The sequence below is a fragment of the Mandrillus leucophaeus genome, unplaced genomic scaffold, assembly GCF_000951045.1.
Source record: "Mandrillus leucophaeus isolate KB7577 unplaced genomic scaffold, Mleu.le_1.0 Scaffold219, whole genome shotgun sequence".
NCBI lineage: Eukaryota > Metazoa > Chordata > Mammalia > Primates > Cercopithecidae > Mandrillus > Mandrillus leucophaeus.
Window position 1 is genome coordinate 1,324,525 of NW_012102243.1, and position 18,491 is coordinate 1,343,015.

Sequence of the window (18,491 nt, forward strand, 5' to 3'; positions counted from 1 at the left end):
AGGCCTCGGTGTCTGAGGAGCCCGCTGCCTCCCCAGCGCTGCCTAATTGTGCTTGTTGAGAATCCAGGACAGCGAATTCCAGCCTCAGGCTACGGTTATCTCAGGCTGCGGGCTGTGATCACAGGAACCAGGGGTGGGGGCAGCCCCTTCCCACGTCCTTCCGGAGCTGGTGGCTGGTTGGCTTGGATGCTGCTGCCCCAGGGAGGAGGGGAAGTCGCTGCCCCAGGATCTCTCTGGGACCAGGCTTGGCTGGGGGGCGCAGACCAGTGCAGGTTGGGCCGGGCATGAACCCCAAGTCCATGCCGAGCCCCGGCCCCTCTGGCGTGTCAGGCGGGCCCCATCTCTGGACACAAGTCTCTTAAAAGCCGTTGACTTTCCGGGCTGTGGTTCCCCTGGGTCGGGGTACAGCGTTTCCTCTTCTTTGGGCCAAGGTTTCCTGAACCAAACGTGCCGTGGAGGCGCTGCCCCTCCCGCTGCCTTCTGAGGCTGAGCCAGGTCTGTGAAACGTGCTGGCAGTGGGCACCGGGGCAGGAGGAAAAGCGTACGAATTTACTGTTAGTGTTACATGTGTGGGGCATCGTGGGGGAAAAAAGAAAATACCCAAAACAGTGGTGGGCCCCGAGGGCTGGCGGGCAGGCTGGGAGAAGGTGGAGTGGGGGCCGCGTGGGGGGCACACAGCTTTTAGGGACGACTACAGGGCCCCCAGAGACTCAATGGGGACTGTGATGGTTTGTGACTGAGCCTGAGGCGGGGGTGGATCCTGGCCTCTCTCCAGGGGGAGGGTCCCTCTTCCTGGGCCGGTGGAACTGCAGAGGGGCGCTGAGCTGGCAGTTCCTCTTGGAGGGTCTGTCTTTAGACAGATGAGGGGAGTTCGGAGAGAGCCCCCCACCTCAGGTGCTGTTTTCCAGTGGCTTCTGCTCCAAATAGTCAACAAGGCAGAGTCTGGTGGTGCCACCAGAGCCCCTTCACCACCCATGCCCTTCTGTCCTCCTGCTGCACTCCTCCCACCTCGGGTCCTGCTCCACTGGCCCCGTGCCTCAGTTGCCCTCAGCCGCCCCACTCCCAGTAGCTCCCAGCTCTTGGCCCCCATACATGCTTGAAGGCCGTCTGCACCCAGCGCTGCCTCATTCACGATCAGGGCAAGAAACATTCTGTTCCGGGGAGAATGGAGTCCATTTGGAATTCAGCTTTTTTTTTTTTTTTTTTTTTTTTTTTTTTTTTTGAGTCAGGGTCTCCCTCTGTCACCCAGGCTACAGTGCAGTGGCGTGATCTCGGCTCACTGCGACCTCCACCTCCCAGGTTCAAGTGATTCTCGTGCCTCAGCCTCCTGAGTAGCTGGGACTACAGGCGTGTGCCCCCACAGTTAACTTTTTTTTGTATTTTTAGTAGAGACGGTTTCGCTGTGTTCGCCAGGCTGGTCTCAAAGTCGTGACCTCAAGAGACCTGCCCGTCTCAGCCTCCCACAGTGCTGGGATTACAGGTGTGAGCCTCCACGCCTGGCTGGAATTCAGCACTTTTAAATCGGCAGGCTCGAGGTCTGGAACTGCTTGTGGACAGCCTGTTGCGGGTGTGGCTGTGCGCAGGCCTCTCTCTGGGCGTCCTGCACTGTCCCCTGCAGGATGTGCTGACCAGTGAGGCGCAGTATTCCAGAGCCTCTTCTACGCTCTGCCAAAAATGCCGGCTCTTCCCTTGTGTTTATTTTTCCACATGGATTTTTGAATATGTCTTGTCAAAATGGAAAGTAACCCTGCTGGGATTTGGGTAGGATTTTACGTTTTCAGATTAATTGAGAGCAAAGTTGAGATCTTACCTCTCTAGGGGTCTAGGGCCTTTTACCCAAATAGGTGTCTGCTTTTTTATATTGATTCTTCGTATTTTGCTATGTTTATGCTACGTTGTTCCTGTAGTTATTATTTGTTACGTTGTTACGTGTAACTTTTTGCTACTGTGACTAAGAGACTTTATTTTGTAACTTTTCCCAGTGTTAAATTGTCAGCTTTGTTCCTGAGCTGCGTGGCCCTGCGTCCTGCCTTCTCGCACCTGTCAAAGGGGCAGTGGGCGTCCTCTGGAGCCACGGCCGTGCTTCTGGCTGGAGGAGTTGGGTGGGCTGGGCCTGTGGCTCTTGTACCTAGCCTGGGCAGCAGGTGTGGGCGGAGGGTCGACTTTGGCTTTGCCAAGCTGTGGCTGGTGCTCCTGGGAATAACAGCCAGACCCTCACTTAACTAGGAGTGTTTTGGGTGTGAGGTGTTAAGTGCTGGGAGATCACATGTTCCTGTTGACGTCTGTAGGGGCAGAGGCTGGGTTTCTACTCGGCCAGAATGCTGCAGGGAGCACCAGGACGCCAGCGTGGTGGTGTCTGATGGGCACAGCTATGAGGAGGCAGAGGCGTGTCTCTAGGGGTGTAGTGCTCCTTTGGGGGTTCGAGAGCCCCCTGCCCAGATGGATTTCTCGGTGGCACAGCTGGCTGTTGGGCAGTGGTTATAGTTGGGTGCAGCCCCACCCCTTGACCCTGAGTGGGCCTCTGCTGTCTCCTCTCTAACCCCCCTAGCTGGCTGGGCTTCTCGCCCTGCCCTGCGCACCCCTTACCGCAGGCCAACCCCTTTCCGAGAGAGAGAGAGAGGGAGGCACAGGCACATGGCGTCCGCATTTCCCAGGCTGTACGGAAAGAACTAAGAAAACGGGGGTCAAAAGGCCTTCACCACAGCCCCCACCCACCCCGAGGAACCGCCTGTCCTTGCAGTGACCCCATGTCTCAGGTGAACCCAAGAGAGAGGCAAGAAGAGGGAGAGCACGTCTGTGGGTAAAGAAGGGCTGCCTGGCCGGGCTCCCCAGCTCCATGTCCCTGTGCAGGGCCTGTGGGCGTGGCCCCTGGATTCCACCTTGCCTGGGCCCCCTGTGCTGTCTCAGCGAGAAGACAGTGCCTGTGGTCACTATGGCAACCTCCAAGCGGCTGCTGCAGGACCACCCTGCCCGGTGTGGCCGTAATGCAGCGGCTGAGCCTGTGGCCTCTGAGTTCAGGCCGGGAGGAGCTGGTTCTGAGGGTTCCTCACATCCATCAGGGGGATTCGCTGCAGGTGGAGAGCAGCACTGGCCAAGAAGAGCTCGGAGGCGTCTGGGTTTTGGGATGAAACTCAATTGCCAGCTTGGAGTCATAGGGGTCCCAGACCACCACCTGGGGGGCTCGAGTCAGCGCTGCCTGTAGCCCGGGCTCTGCCCTGGGGGGGGGGGCTTCCCTGGGGGGCCTCATGCTCTCCAGGCCACCAGGATAGCAGCTCCCCCGGAAGGCAGCCTGGGTGACCTCAGCCTGGCAGGCAGCTCTATTCCTCACGTTCGCAGCCAGTGGACACTGCTGCCGATTGGAAGCTGGGTGTCCTGGGGGCTGCTTATTTGTGATGTGTGTTCCCATGGTGAGCGATATCCACCCTGTTCCTGAGATGTCCAGGCCTGGATTCTGGACTTGGGATCTGAGGACCCTGGGTCTATGTGCCGTGGGTGACCCTCACGCGACAGCCCCCTAGTGTCCGGGAAGCCTGGCTGAAAGGGAGCCAGCAGTGGCCTCTGAAAGTTGATGACGTCCAGCAGTGTCTGCAGAAGCCCCGTGATGCTGGCCTGCTGCCAGGCTCCCGGGGCAGGGGCTGCTGCAGTCACTGCGGGCGGCTGAGCCTGGGTTTCTCCCCAGACGCCTCTCACTTCGCAGCAGCACAGGCTCTGGCTTCCTCGCCAGCCCGCCACCCGGCCACCCCGCTCAGGGCAGCAGGAGCCCTTTGTGGTGGCCACAAATGTGTGGCACAGAATGACCCCCATCTGGCAGGGAGCGTGCGGTGCCCCTGGGGACCTTGCAGCAGTGGTGTTTCTGGACTTCGTTAGTTGGGACTAAGACGGTTGGATACAGGCTTTGGGTTTTTGCTGACTTTGCTGTGGTTTTGTGATTGTGTGTGTGAGATGGGCTCCCCCCGCTTGGGGAGGACCGTGTGCTGTTGCTGGGTCCCGAGAATGTTTACTGGGCTGAACTGACCTGTCCTCCTGTGGGGACCAAAGGAATCTGCTGGCTGGACCCAGGGCCCCAGGACAGGCTGTGGGGAGGTTCAGCGCACACAGTGCTCTTGTCCTGAGCCCTCACACAATCTGTAAAATGCCCATGAGCTTCCCGAGGGTTCTGGCCTGTGGCTCTCAGGAGTGTGGAGTGCAGTACTGGGCACCACAGACCCTCTCTGGCTTTGGGGTTTAAATGGTTAAGTGCAGCGTGATCTCCCTGCCTTGGACCTCTGATGGGGAGTGCTTGGCCCCACATTGGCCCCACATATCCAGCCTGGCCCAGGGCGAGGGTTTCAGGAGCACTGGGGGCCCAGACAGGGCTGGACAGTCACTCCGGCACTGCAGCCTGGTCTCTGCCCAAGTGTCCACCCAGCTTGCCCCCTCCTCCGCGTGTATGGATGCGTGTGTGCATGCATGTGTGCATGGCTGTGTGTGTACATGAGCATGTGTATGTGTGCGTGCATGTCTGTGTGTTGTGTGTGCATGTGTGGATGTGGTATGTATGTGTGTGTGCATGCATGTCTGTGTGCATGCCTGTGTGTGTGCATCAATGTATGGGGTATGTATGTGTGGGTACATGCATTGCACATGTATGAACTGTGTTTCCAACGCTTTAATGTCAGGGCTTTGCTGACCCTGGAGAGACTGCCCCTCTGGGGCCAGCCACTTCCTAGAGATCACAAACACTTGCCTTTGGTTGCCTTTCAAATGAAACCCCCAACCCACCCCCAGCTGTCTCCTCTGTGTGCTCCCAGGCTCGGGCCCACATCCCCTGCACGAATCACGGCCTGACCCCAGACGCCCAGGGCAGGCCTGTATCCCCACAGGCCAGCCTCCAGCATGCTCACCCAGCTTTCCCCACCTTTCCCGAGGAAGCCTCTGCCAAGGCTCTGCCCGCGTTTCCCAATCACGTCGTCTGTCTCTGAGACCGTGGTCTTCCCCTGCATGGCCCCACGGTGTGGCATGCCCCTCCTTCTGTTGGGAACTGTAACAAATGGTCTCATCAATGGCAGGCGTCTCCTGATCTCACTCACCTGCGTGATAATAAAACCTACATTTTAAAGCAAGGGGCGTCTCCTGAATCGTGTGGATCTCTTGGGCCTGCTGTCCAGCTTCCCATGGGGGCCTCTGAGAGCAGCTGCCGAACGAATCACAGTCCTTAGTAGAAGCTGCCTCGGTCCCAAGGAGGCTGCCCCGTGCCCTGACCAGATAGTGGGAGGAAGCCCCCTGCCAGGGCTACTGGCAGTTCTCCAGGCCTCATCCACTTGCCTGCCACACTGAGGGACCCAGCTTAGCAGCTGCCTTTTCTCTGGGAAGGTCAGGGCTGGAGAGTCTCGGGGGTTCCAGGCTGTGCTAGGTCTGACCACCATGGCTTTGAAGGAGAGAGAGATGCTAAGGAGTAAACAGACCACCCTCCCCGCCAGGCCAGTGTTGGGACGGGGGATGGCAGCGCTGATCAGAGAACCTAGAGGAACTCTGTGTACACAGCAGCGGCAGGCTCCTAAAAGGTCGGGGGAGGGATCGTGCTCTCCCTGCTGTGGGGAAGCTGATTCTGCCAGAGCCGGTTCCGCTCCAGGCTCCAGGGGCAGAGGGGTGAAGCTGCACCAGGACCAGCCCTGCTGGCACACTTAGGTTCCTCTGTGCCTTGCCCTCTGCTTTGGATTCGCCTCCACCACCACTGCAGGACCAAAGAAATCCTGTGTGGGGGCCTTGGTGCAGAGTCCGCATGGAAGAAACGGTTACCACATGCTCCTAAATGGGCCAAAACACGGTGGGAACTTGCCGGGCCCATCTCTCTGGGTCGCCCAGGCTGCACCTTTATGCCTTAAAATAGCTGTTTCCCTCATGACTGATTCAGGAGGAGGAGAACTTTCGTATCCATTTTCTCATTTTCTTCCCTCAACAGGCGCGTGCATGGTCCTTGCCTTTGCTTTGGAGCTGCAAGGAAGCTGAGGCCAGAGAGGTGGCCCTGCTGGCCTCAGGTCAGGTCACCTGGCTTGGGAGGAACAAGCCCTAGTGGAGGGCCGAGGGGCCCAGCCTGTGAGCCCAGGGAGCACAGTCCAAGGAGTGAGAACCTGGGGAGCACAGTCCAGGGAGCACAGCCCAGGGAACACAGCCCAAGAAGTGGGCATTTAAAACGAAACTGCCCACCCAGCTGTCAGCTCTGGTCTCAGCAGCCGGGAGGCCGTGGTCAAAGAACAAGGGATCCATCCACCTGTGTGGGTCCCTGAGGGCCGGCCTCATCTTTGGGGGTAGAACTGGGGCAGGAGGGTTTCCATGATACCACCACAGCGTGGAAGCTGAAGATCTTCTCATACTTACAGACCTTGGCGGGTATACTGCAGGCCTGGTGCCCACAAGCACTTGGAGTTTGGGGGCACAAACAGACAAGGAGTGCAGGGACCCTGGGGCCAACACGTTTGTCGGATCCAGAGGAGCTCTGCTTGGTGAATGAATCCCAGGCACCAGGTCCAGGGTCACACCGTGATTGACATGTAAACTGGCAGGCAAATGTCTGAATGGCCCAGGAAAGGAAACCTCTGTTAGGTGGCAGACCCGCCTCTAAGTTTCTATCTCTGGCCACCGGCTGGAGCCGCTGGGGTGAGTGGGGGATAGTACTGGAAACCGTGTTGAGGGTGACTGAGCCGTTCTGGTGTGGAAAGTTAAACTTGTATTTGAGACTGACCTGAGGCAGCATGACGTCATAGGCACCCCTCCCGGGCCGCCTCCCTGGCTGTCCTGCAGCGAGCCCACGAGTGAGAAGCTTCCTCGCCATCCCGCTGGGCCCACGCGTGGCAGACACAGCTGCCCAGTGTGTGTGGGGCCCGTGCATGGTGGGGTTGCCACCTGCCACCCAGCCTCAGCTTCCTCATCTGGACTGGGAGCCCCTGGCCACCCCATCGGGTCACCCCCTTCTGGGAAGCTCATGACAGGTTGTGGCATCCAGGACCACAGGGACATCATTGACCATTTCCGGGGCAGTCGGGCCTCCCCGTGGGCCCAGAGCCCAGGTCCCAGGTCCCAGCACTGACCACGTCCCTCTGCTGACCAGGCCGTCTGCAGGCCCTGCCACCTGGGGAAGGGGCCGGGGTCCTTTCTGTGCTCATGACTGAGGCCCATGCATGGGTTTTGGGGCCACGGAAGCATTGCCTCCACTCTTCTCTTTTTCTAGTTTTTAGAAGGTGCAACTCACATGGTATAGAGAGGAGCACAATGACCCCCCACAAGCACCCGGGTCCGGCCTCACCAGGAACCGACGCGGCGCAATCCTGTTTCAGCCACAACCTTCGCCCACCTCCCACCGTGCCCTGGGTATCCGACATGAATTCCAGAGAGTGTGTCATTTTATCCATCGATAGTTCAGTGTGTATCTTTAAAAACGAGGACTCTCTTCGTAGCCACCACCACGGCATTTTCCACACCTGAAACAATGGTCTTTACGATCCCGTCACACTGCGCCAGGCTCGTGTTCCTCCAGTGCCTGTGACTGTCTTCTGATGGCTTCTCTGAGTCAGGATCTGGATGAGTCTGTGCAGGGAGGTGGGCCCATGACCGCCAGTCACCCTGTGGGCCCTGTCCTTGCTGTTTACTTGCTGAGGGTCCAGGTGGCTCCGTGGTTCCGTATCCTGAGCATCCCTGTCTGCTTCTGCTGCCCACGTCACCTGGAGGCCCGGGCACTATCCCTTCCTCCTGCCTTCTCCTTCCTTCCAGAAATAACTCTTGTAAGAAAGATTTTGGTTCGTATTTCCATTGGTTGGTTTTTTTTTTTTTTTTTTTTTGAGATGGAGTCTTGCTCTGTTGCCAGGCTGGAGTGCAGTGGTACAATCTCGGCTCTCTGGGTTCAAGATATTCCCCTGCCTCAGCCTCCTAAGTAGCTGGGACTACAGGCGCGTGTCAGCATGCCTGGCTAATTTTTTGTATTTTAATAGAGATGGGGTTTTACCATGTTGGCCGGGATGGTCTCGAACTCCTAACCTCGTGATCTACCCGCCTCCGCCTCTCAAAGTATTGGGATTACAGGTGTGAACCACCACACCCGGCCTGATTTCTTTTAATATATCCGTTTAACCTGCTTCTGGCATCAAGGGTGGCACACCACTCACATCACTCATGCGGTTCATACCAGTCACGTGACTCACACCACTCATACAGTTCATACCACTCACAGTTCACACTGTTCACACCACTCACACCAGTCACACCAGTCACAGCTTCACCTTGCTTACTCCCCCAGCCGTGTGTCTGGTGTCCCCTGTGCAATGTGCATCCCTGCCCTAGGTCCCAGCACATGGCCGCATCATTCGCCCTGGTGGGCATGCCACACGAGCTGCCCACCCGCCCCGGCAGGCACACTGCACACTGCACAAGTCTCCAACGGCTGCTGTAACAAATTAGCCCATGTGCAATGGCTTTGAACAACATAGACTTCCTGTCTTTACCTGACCTCCAGCCCCCCAGGCCTCCCCAGCAGCTCAGGAGAGCCACAGGCTTGAGGCAGCCAGAGGTGCGAGAAGAGGTGGTCCCTGACTGACAGGAACGGATGGCAGCCACACCTGCCCCAGCCACCTACCAACCAGGTAGGGGAGAGCCATGACATGAAGGGGCCAGAAGCTCAGAAGGGGCCATACAGAGCACGGGGTGCAGAGTGTGGAGGGTGAAACCCTTTGGACTCACAGCTCTGCAGAAACAGGTGAGAGGGAGCTCTGGCTGTGAGTGAAGGAGCACCCAGAGTCCCCCCAAGAATTCATAGAGACCTCATCTAGCAGCAGGAATGGCAGAAAAAGCGAAGTGGGCAAACCTGCTAGGGGAACCCCCCGTTTCAGAGGGGACTGCAACAAGGCATGGGAATGTGGCGGATGAGGAAGGGACATGGAGGTGCCGCCCAGGACTCGGGGATGTATTGAGAGGTGTCAGGAGGGTGCAACGGAGAAACGGCTGGCAGAGCTCCCCTGGAAGCAGCTGTCAAGCTTGGGCAGCACGGAGGGTGGCCCTCAAGATGGGTCTTGGACTACGCATATCCTGTGCACAGGTCCTGAGTCCCGGGGCGAGAGGAGAGCTGGGAGTAGCAAGGCAAGGTGTTAAGAGTCTTGGTTATCCCCAAGTGGGAGAATGCACGTGGCCACAGGTTCTCAGCCACTCAGAAGCAGCATCTCCACGCTCCGTTTGAAGATAGCCCAGAATCCCAGACCTCATCAGAATGATCACTTGTGTGCAAGCACCAGAAAACAGTATGTCCACAGTGGTTCCGCATTGGCGAGGACTCAGACGGCGCCCCAGCCCATCTGCTCTTCCAAGCCCAGCAAGGTTCCAGCCGGCATGAAGCAGCTGAGGGGTGGCAGCTATTGCTGAAGGAACCGTCCTGCAGCCGCAGCAACTGCGTGCCTTAGCCCCATGGCGATGTTCTGATTAAACGAGGGCTTTAGGTGGGAGCTCAAGCACCCCTGCACGTGTGGGCCTGGGAGGTAGCTCCGTCCCCCAGGAAGCCGGTGGGCTGGGTGCCCCTCCCTGGCCATCGACACCTGACAGCCATAGGGCACGGGGGTTTCCGGCCTCTTGGGACAAAGACCCCCCCCCCGCCATCTGCAGCAGATGGAAGAAGAGCTGCAATGCCGTCGCAGCATGACCCCTACAGCTGCCACCCTGGCCCCTCGGTGAGCCCGCCAGTGTCCACCTCTTCCCAAGAGGTTTGTGGCCTCATGAGGCTTCTTAACTCCACCGGCCATGGCCTAGGAAGCAGCCATTTAGCGTCGGGGAAAACCAAAACCCCAAAACTGGTTCCCACTCACCACGTTAGAATCCTGAGCTCAACCAGGGAGAGGGGCCTGGGACACGTGGCCCGTGAGACACAGCTTCTCAGGGACGTCAAGATAACAGCTTCAGGGGGGGCTCTCAGGAGGGACAGGAGAAGAGAAGAGTGGGAGATAGAGCAGCCTTTGGAGTGCACGGGAGCCCAGCTCTGCCTGGGGGACCCCTCTGCCTCCAGTGCCCTCCCCAGAGGCCCCATACTGGGCTGCGCCTTCCTCAGCCACTGCAGACACCTTCTCCAGCCCCTTCCTGGGCACTGACCCACCCGTTTTTGTGATGCCCGGCACTGATCCCTGGGAGGAAGCCTGCCTTGCCCTGTCTCGCCCTGCTGTCCCCACGTCCCCAAGCTCTGCTTCTCCTTGGGACACCAGAAGCTCCCCCAGGTAGGATTCGGAGGTGGTTTCATACCGTTTAGAGGCCTTAAGTACTTGTGGTCAGGCATTTGCTTCTGGGGAACAAAAATTACTGGGAAAGAGGAAGAGCTTGGGTGAATCACTGAAATCTGCAAAATGCGTGAACAGCATCCAGTTGAAATGGCATCACGTGGCTGCAGGTACCAGCCTGTTGCAGGTGGCGGCGTGGCCTCCCTGTCAGTGGCGCTTCATGGGGAAAGCCCAGGGCTCCGGAGCCCGGCCTTGGCTTGTTCCTCTTCATGGCGAGACCTCTAACTCCATTTCCTCTTTGGGTTTAAGTCAATGATTGGAGGAAGCGGCCGGGAAAGCCGGGACCAGTTTCCTGGAGGAAGTGGTTGAGTCAGACCTGCCTGCCCTCAGCCCCCAGGCCTGGTCATAAAAGGCCGCTGGGTTTCCAGTCTTTTTTGTAAACACTGCTGTGTGTGATCTTGGGTGCTGATGTCCCTCTAGACAGAGAGACTGCACCAACCCCAGGGCTTTACGCCACCGTTCATTGGAGCCTCCCGCATCAGGGGCCCGAGGGAGCCTGATGGACCTGCCCTCTGTTGTGTTCACCTAAGAGCACTTTGCTGTGATTGACTTAATCAAATCCATTTCAACGGAAAACCCCACACCACCCCCAAACCACCTTGAGCGTGCCCGAGGGTCCAGGCCTCGGAGGGGGAGTCCTAGTAATAAGGGGCGGGGCCAGGCTCCCCACCTGCTGGCCTGGGTCAGAAAGCGGTGAAGGGGATTGGGGGAAGTGGGCTGCTGGGTTGCCAGGTGCTTGGATGAGGGCCCAGCGTGAGCCCGGTGAGGCGGCTGCAGGCGTGAGCCCAGTGAGGCGGCTGCCTGAAGGCGTGGCCGCGGGCGGTCAAAGCCTGCAGGGTGTTTTCAGGGATGCGCACACACAGGAGGAGCGAAGAAAGTGAGTTTCCCGCCAGAACCAAGTTCCGTAACTCAGGGTCTGCAAACAACAGAAGTGTCTCTTGTAGTCCTGGAGATGGGAAGCCTGAGACCTGGCAGAGTGGGTCCTCTGGGTGGCTCCGTGGGAGAACCCGCTGTGCCTTCTCCTGGCGTCTGGTGGCTGCTGGCCACTCGTGGCATCCTCAGCTGCTGCCGCGTCACTCCATCCCCAGGCTGGCATCTTCACATCGCTGCCTCGCCCCCATGTCTGCGCTGTCTCCTCGCCCCTGCGCCCGCGCTGTCGTCTCTTTCCTGTCTTTTGTAAGGATGCCTGTCATTGGCTTTAGGGCCCATCCCCATTCAGGGCCTCCAGATCCTCAACTTAATTACATCTTCAAAGACCTTTGTTCCCAATAAGGCCACATTCCGAGGCTCCTGGTGGCTGTGTCTTTTGGGGACACACTCGGGCCTGCTGCCGGGGGTCGAGGCATTCCCTCCAGGGTCTCTAGGGAGCGACCATGGCAACTCAGCCTGCCCTGCCAGTACCTCACATGGGGCTGGCACAGAGGAAGACTTACAAGCTTTTCTTGAACTGCAGTTGAGCTGAGAATGTTCCAGAACATTCTCAGAACACAGAGCCCAAAGACTCGGGAGACCTGGGTGTAACCCTGCCTCCCCTTGCTCCTCAGGGCAGCTCCTCCCACAGGGCCAGGCCAGGGGCTTTGATCGTGGCTGATGACTCCACCGTCCAGGGCAGTTTGTTTCCCAGGTGGGGTAACAGGCTGGAGGGAACTGGATCTGCTGCTTTGTTCTGGTGGACAACGGAACTGTGGGTGTGCGAGGCCAGGCATGTGTGTGCGAGGCCAGGCCCTGACTCGAGGCAGCTCTTCTGTGCCTGCTTCCTGGCTGCGGGTGACAGGATGTGTGTGATGGGGAGAGCAGGCTTGGGTCACAGGGCCAAGGGGCTGGCCCCAGATGGAGCCCAAGCCCCGCGCTTGGGAAAGCAGGTGATCCTGGGTGAGCTCGCTTGGCAGGAGGGTGAGGTCCTGTCTGGAGTAGACACCCTGTGTCTGGCCGCCGCACCTGTGACTGGGCCCAGAGGGCACGGGAAGCCCAGGTGCCCTGTCTCCTGGTGAGTGGGCTGTGGGGGTTTAGCACCCCAAGGGAAGGCATGTTCTTCCAGAGATTCCTCCATAAGAACTGAGCTGCAACGTGAGCGGGAGGGGCAGAGGGACCCTGGGGAGGGTTCGGTGGCTTGGGCAGGCAGCTTTCTGAGGCTTTGCACAAGGGACAGAAAGCCCGAGGCTTGGGACTGGCTGGGGACGGCCTTGGGCTCTGGGCATTGGCGCTGCTCCAGGCAGAGGTGGGCTCTGCAGCTCCCCCGCCAGCTTCCCCCCAAGCAGCAGAAGCCCTGGCCCCAGCCAGTGCCCCCAAGTCAGGCTCCTGAGGGGCAGAGGGTGGGGTCCGGATTTTCCACCCTGTTTGTCTCACAGCCTGTCTGGTCCCAGCCCCAGGGCAAGAAACAGCCCTTCGGGAGCAGTTTCCAGACCTGCAGTCGCCACCTTGAGCGTGCAGTGGCCGTCTGCGGGAGGCCACGGGTGCTGGGGCTGGCGCGGGAGAGCACTGCTCCTTCTGTGCCTGTGCAGTGGGGCTGGGGCTTCCGTCTGGAGCACGGGATGCCTCTGCCTCCTGCGGCCGTGTGCGTGGGAGGAAGGCCGTGCTGCTGAGCCACGCGACTCTGCCCCGTTGGCGGCGGGAAGCAGCAGGAGAGGGTCCTCGGAGCTGAAGTGGGCAGCCAGGGGCTGCTACAGCTTATGCTCACTGTCATTCTGAAACCCTCAACTGGCTTTCAAAATAACAATTTTAAAAATGGTCGCAGGAAATGCAGGAAGTTCAGGAGAAACCCCGCCCAGCCCAGCCCTCCCAAGGCAGCCTCATTCAAGCTCAGTCTCCGTCTGTTCTTCTCGGGCTGCCTGCAGCTGCCCCCGCTCCTCGCAGGTGTGGCCGTGTGTTCGGGAGCCCCCGTCAGCACACGCGCCTCTGGGTAGCCCCCAACACAAGGCTCTTCCTGTCCCTCCAGGCCCAGCTTTCCCCACCCACCGGTCGGGGAGGTGCTGAGGCCACGCCTAGTACCAGCTTCTTGGAGAGGCCACACTTAGAGCCCATGGTGCCAGGCCACGTCACTGTCTGCCATGCCATGGTGCTGCAGCTGGATCCACCCAGGCCACTGCTCGGCACCATCACATGTGCTTTCCTGGTTTGGGCCAGCCCTGTGCTCTGTGTACAGTGTGACTCCCAGTGGCCCCCAGGGGGAGGGAGGGTCACCACTTTGCGTCACAAAAGGACTGAGTCTCAGGGAGGGGTCTCCAGTAACAGCCCCAGAGCCAGGATGTGACTGAGACAGGTGCCTCCAGGGCCACACACTAAGCAGTACAGGAATCTCTGGGGGCAGACTCATGGCCTGCAAAACACCCACGTTCAAATTCCCAGAACAGACGTGTTACTGTTTGTGGCGGAGAGGGATGAAGGTTGCACATGGAATTCAGGCTGTTAATCATCTGACTATTTTTTTAGAGACAGAGTCTCGCTCTGTCACCTAGGCTGAGTGTAGTGGTACAATCATGGCTCACTGTAGCCTCAACCTGTCATGCTCAAGCAATCCCCCCTTCTCAGTCTCCTGAGTAGCTGGGACTACGGGTTGTGCCACCACGCTTCCAGGGCATGTGACCAGGAGCTGAGGGCCGTCTGTGGCCCACCTTGAGATCCAGAATCGTCCAGTTCCTCCAGGTCCCCCGCTGGGCTCCAGCACCTTGAGGACCAGATAGCAGAGGTTGTGGAAGGCCTTGGAAATGGGTCTGGGTTACCTGTCCTCTCCCAACCTGAGTGGGAGACAGGGGTGTTGGCTCTGCTGCTTACAACTTTGTGCCTTAATTCCTGGCTTCCCATTGGGGATCTTTGTCCTTAATTCTGATTGACATTCCTTGGCCACAAGGGACCCCCGGCTCATTGATGCTTCTCACCCTTTGCCTCACGTTGATCCTCACTGCCAAGCAATTAGCTGTGTGTTTGCGGCGTCAGTGTTGACACTGACGATCCGTGCTCAGAGGGCACGGTGCCTGAAGAGCTACGTGGGGACCGGTGCCACGGAGGCGTCCCGCTCTGGTGGCAGCGGTGGCCCCCATGCCCCATGCTCACTCTGTGTGTCTCCTTGCAGGACAGGGTGAGGGGCCTTGGCCTCACAGTGTTGAGACGGGAGGCGGTCTCTGGAGTGTGGAATGATGCCTGTCCAGGGTGAAGCTGCAGCCGTGGTTGATGAGGCTTCCTGGGTGCAGGGCTCTGCTGAGTGGGTTTTCGCATTCATTCCCCAGTACCCCTCCAGGCTGCTCGCTGCTCCAAGCCCTGGAAAAGGATGTTGGGGTTTAGGAAGGGAAAACTCCCTGCTCAGGTCATGGCTGGTGAGGGGCTCTCCCCGCACAACTGGCCACTGCATGGCTCCGACTCATGCCTGGGTGCTCTCAGGCCCGGCCCTGTCCGTTTGCAGCTAGTGCTGTTCACAGATGTGTCCTGCTGCAGACTTGAAACGCAGGACTGAGTCTCAGGGAGGGGTCTTCAGTGACAGCCACGGAGCCAGGATGTGACTGAGACAGGTGCCTCTAGGGCCACATGCTAAGCAGTACAGGAACCTCTGGGGGCAGAATCGTGGCCTCCCAAACACCCAAGTCCTAATCCCCAGAACAAATACGCTACCACATGTGGCGGAGAGGAATGCGTCCGCCACGTCTAGGAGGCAGAGGGGCTGTGGCGCGTCCCCAGGTGTCCCCGTGTGTCCTGACGATGTATCCCCAGGCATCCCCATGCATTTCCAGGTGTCCCCATGTGTCCCCAGGCGTCCTCAGGCGTCCTGCCGAACAGCCCTGTGCCCCCCAGGTGTGCATTGTGCAGAAGCGGGACACGGAGAAGATGTACGCCATGAAGTACATGAACAAGCAGCAGTGCATCGAGCGCGACGAGGTCCGCAACGTCTTCCGGGAGCTGGAGATCCTGCAGGAGATCGAGCACGTCTTTCTGGTGAACCTCTGGTGAGCCTGCTGTGGCCTGAAGCTGGGAAGGCACCGGCTGTGCTCTCCTGCCCTTGCTGCTCCCTGGCCCTTGTGCCTCGGAGATGCCCCTGCCACCCACAGGCCCTTTCTACCCCTCCCCATCTGTTCTCCTTCCTGTGCCCCAGGGCTGGCAGGGGCCCAGGTGGCCATGGCATGCTGGGGTTAGTTAATGCAGTCTCTTCGGAGCCTGCTGAAAGCCCAGGGCTTCCCTGCGATGGAGATGTGCCCCCGTGGAGTCTCTGGCACTAGTCAGTGGGGGAGAGTTTAGGGACTGAAAAACTCACCACCATCATCACCATCACCGCCATCACCACCACTGTCACCATGATCACTCTCATCACCATCATCACTGTAATCAACACAGTCACTATTGTCACCATCGCCGCCACCACCACCAAGGTCACAATCACTGTTATCACCATACTATTACAGTCTCTGTTATCACCATCACCACCACCCTCAATCATCACTATCGTCATCACCGTCACCAACACCACCATCACCATTGTCACCATCATTGCTGTCATCACCGTCATTACTGTAATCAACACAGTCGCTATTGTCACCATTGCCACCACCACCACCACGGTCACAATCACTGTTATCACCATCACCACCACCCTCAATCATCACTATCGTCATCCTCACCATCGCCACCACCACCACCACGGTCACAATCACTGTTGTCACCATACTATTACAGTCACTGTTATCACCATCACCACCACCCTCAATCATCAGTATCGTCATCCTCACCATCACCACCACCACCACCATCACTGTCATCATCACTCTCATCATCATCACTGTAATCAACACAATCACTGTTGTCACCATCGCCACCACCACCACCACGGTCACAATCACTGTTATCACCATACTATTACAGTCACTGTTATCACTATCACCACCACTACCACCACCATCACTGCCATCGTCCTCACCATGGATGCTGGTTATTAAATGCCAGCTCTTTGCCCAACACTGTGTCAAGAGTGTGACCTACGTGGCCTCATTTTTTTTAACAACCCTCTGAGGCAGATGTTTGTATCCCCATTTTACCGAAGAGGAGACCAGGCAGCCTGAAACACCCAGAGCTGGGCGCTGTAGCTCTGCTCTGCATTTGCCACTCCCGGGTGCCTCTGGCCCTCAGCTGGGCCACCTCCAGCACAGGGTCGTGTGTCTTTCCTCAGGATCTGGGCTCAGAGCAGCTCTGGGCTGGGGTGCCATCAGTGCTTTGGGCAGGCCCCTCCTCCGGGGAATGCCTGGTGACCGATGCTGGGGTGGGGCTGTGGTCCTTAGGGGGAGTGTGTCAGCGGTGGGAGCAGCCATGACTGGCTCCCCAGCGGTGCACACACCAGGCCCTCCGTCGGTGCCCACAGGTACTCCTTCCAGGACGAGGAGGACATGTTCATGGTAGTGGACCTGCTTCTGGGTGGGGACCTGCGCTACCACCTGCAGCAGAACGTGCAGTTCTCTGAGGACACGGTGAGGCTGTACATCTGCGAGATGGCGCTGGCCCTTGACTACCTGTGTGGCCAGCACATCATCCACAGGTGTGTGCGTGGCAGACAGTGCGGGCACCTGCTGATGTGGGCAGGGCTTCAGCAACCTCGGGTCAGACTGCTGGCAGGGCGTCCGCACTCCCGCAGAGCGGGTCTAGCTCCTCTGCCCCACCCTTGCCTGAGTGCCTGCCCCCAGCTGTGGCACCTGCGCCAACCGGGTCAGCCCCATAGCTGTGTGCCTGGTGTCCATGTGGGGGGCCTCGTCCCAGTAGCCCCAGCCGAGACTGGGCACAGAGGGCTGTTAGCCCTGGTGGACAGACACGGGACCGGGTCACAGCAGGTGGCCTTCACCTGGTCCGTTTAACTGAAGGCTCCCGTTTGCCCATCCACCATGTCCCAGGGAATCCAAACTAATTTTAACATTAGCTTAAAGCAGATGAAATTAGGAAGCAGAGCCGGTGTGATGGCTCTGAAAATAAAATTTAAAAAAAGAAAATAGGAAGCAGATTATGAAGGAAGTGAAATTGGGAAGCAGAAATTAGGCTGAAATTCCGCAGCTATGGAACAAAATGAAAATATCTGTGAGGTATATTTTAAAGCCGAATAGACTGGTGTTTGCATTTCTGCTTTTGGGGACTCGGATGTCTGGTTATGACCTGGTCGCTGAGCACTGGCTGCGTGCCTGGAAAAGTCGGGGCAAAGCGGGAGCCGAGGCGGCTTGGTCTCCTAGAGGCTGAGTCGTGGAGGGGGAGGGCAGGCCCTGGCAGCAATTGCTCTTGTCCTCTGGGGCTCCAGGCCCCCTCCCAGCGTCTGGTGCCAGGTGTGTGCTGCTGTCCAGATGCCACAGGAAACAAAGTGGCTGACTTCATCGCCTCTGCCCCTACCCGGAGGTCCTAGTATCGTCCCAGGACCAAGTCAGGCTCCCAGGCCTCTGCCTCGAGTGGGTGACCGGAGGTTGGGGGGAGTGTCCTGGGGACTCCAGGAATTGTGGCAGAGATTCCAGGGCAGAAACAGGGCAGATTTCTCAACTCACCTTCCCACTTTCTGCCCTGTCTAGAGATGTCAAGCCTGACAACATTCTGCTGGATGAGAGAGGTGGGTGGGGCTGGGTGTGGGCAGCCCAGGTGGGTGGCGGCAGGGATGGGCCTGTGAGGGGAGGGGGGTCCTGTACGCAAGGATGCGTCTCTGGTCCTGGGACAGCCACAGCTGACCCCTCTCTGCGCAGGACACGCACACCTGACCGACTTCAACATCGCCACCATCATCAAGGACGGGGAGCGGGCGACGGCGTTAGCAGGCACCAAGCCGTACATGGGTGAGCCCGAGCTGGGGTTCCAGATGGGAGCTGGCTTCCTCCAGGTGGGAAGGACAAGACCTCGGTGGCTTCTCTGTCCCACCCTGGAGGCAGCCTGGTCTCGGGGTGTGGCCTCAAGGTGCCGGCCCTGTGCCCACGGGTCCAGGCGGTGATCCGTTGGCAGCTCAACTGGTTCTTCTTTCTGTCGGAAAGCTCCAGAGATCTTCCACTCTTTTGTCAACGGCGGGACTGGCTACTCCTTCGAGGTGGACTGGTGGTCGTTGGGGGTGATGGCCTATGAACTGTTGCGAGGCTGGGTATGGACCCCCTGCAGCCCCCGGGTTTGGCCGCCAGGCCCCTGCTGTCTGCCCCCACCAGTGGGTGGCCTGAGTACCGGGGAGGGGGGCGGCCACCCCCAGTGCCCAGGCATGCAGGGATGTCCTCACTCTGTCTG

General features: G+C 58.7%; 1 protein-coding gene across 1 annotated transcript in view; it reads left to right on the plus strand.

The window, feature by feature from the left end:
- STK32C (serine/threonine kinase 32C) overlaps window positions 1–18,491 on the plus strand; it is a 153,295-nt gene that overhangs the window by 118,845 nt on the left and 15,959 nt on the right. Inside the window, 5 exon segments of the mRNA XM_011980831.1 lie at window positions 15,066–15,217; window positions 16,621–16,794; window positions 17,801–17,838; window positions 17,969–18,058; window positions 18,251–18,354. Coding sequence (XP_011836221.1) covers window positions 15,066–15,217; window positions 16,621–16,794; window positions 17,801–17,838; window positions 17,969–18,058; window positions 18,251–18,354 — 558 coding nt within the window.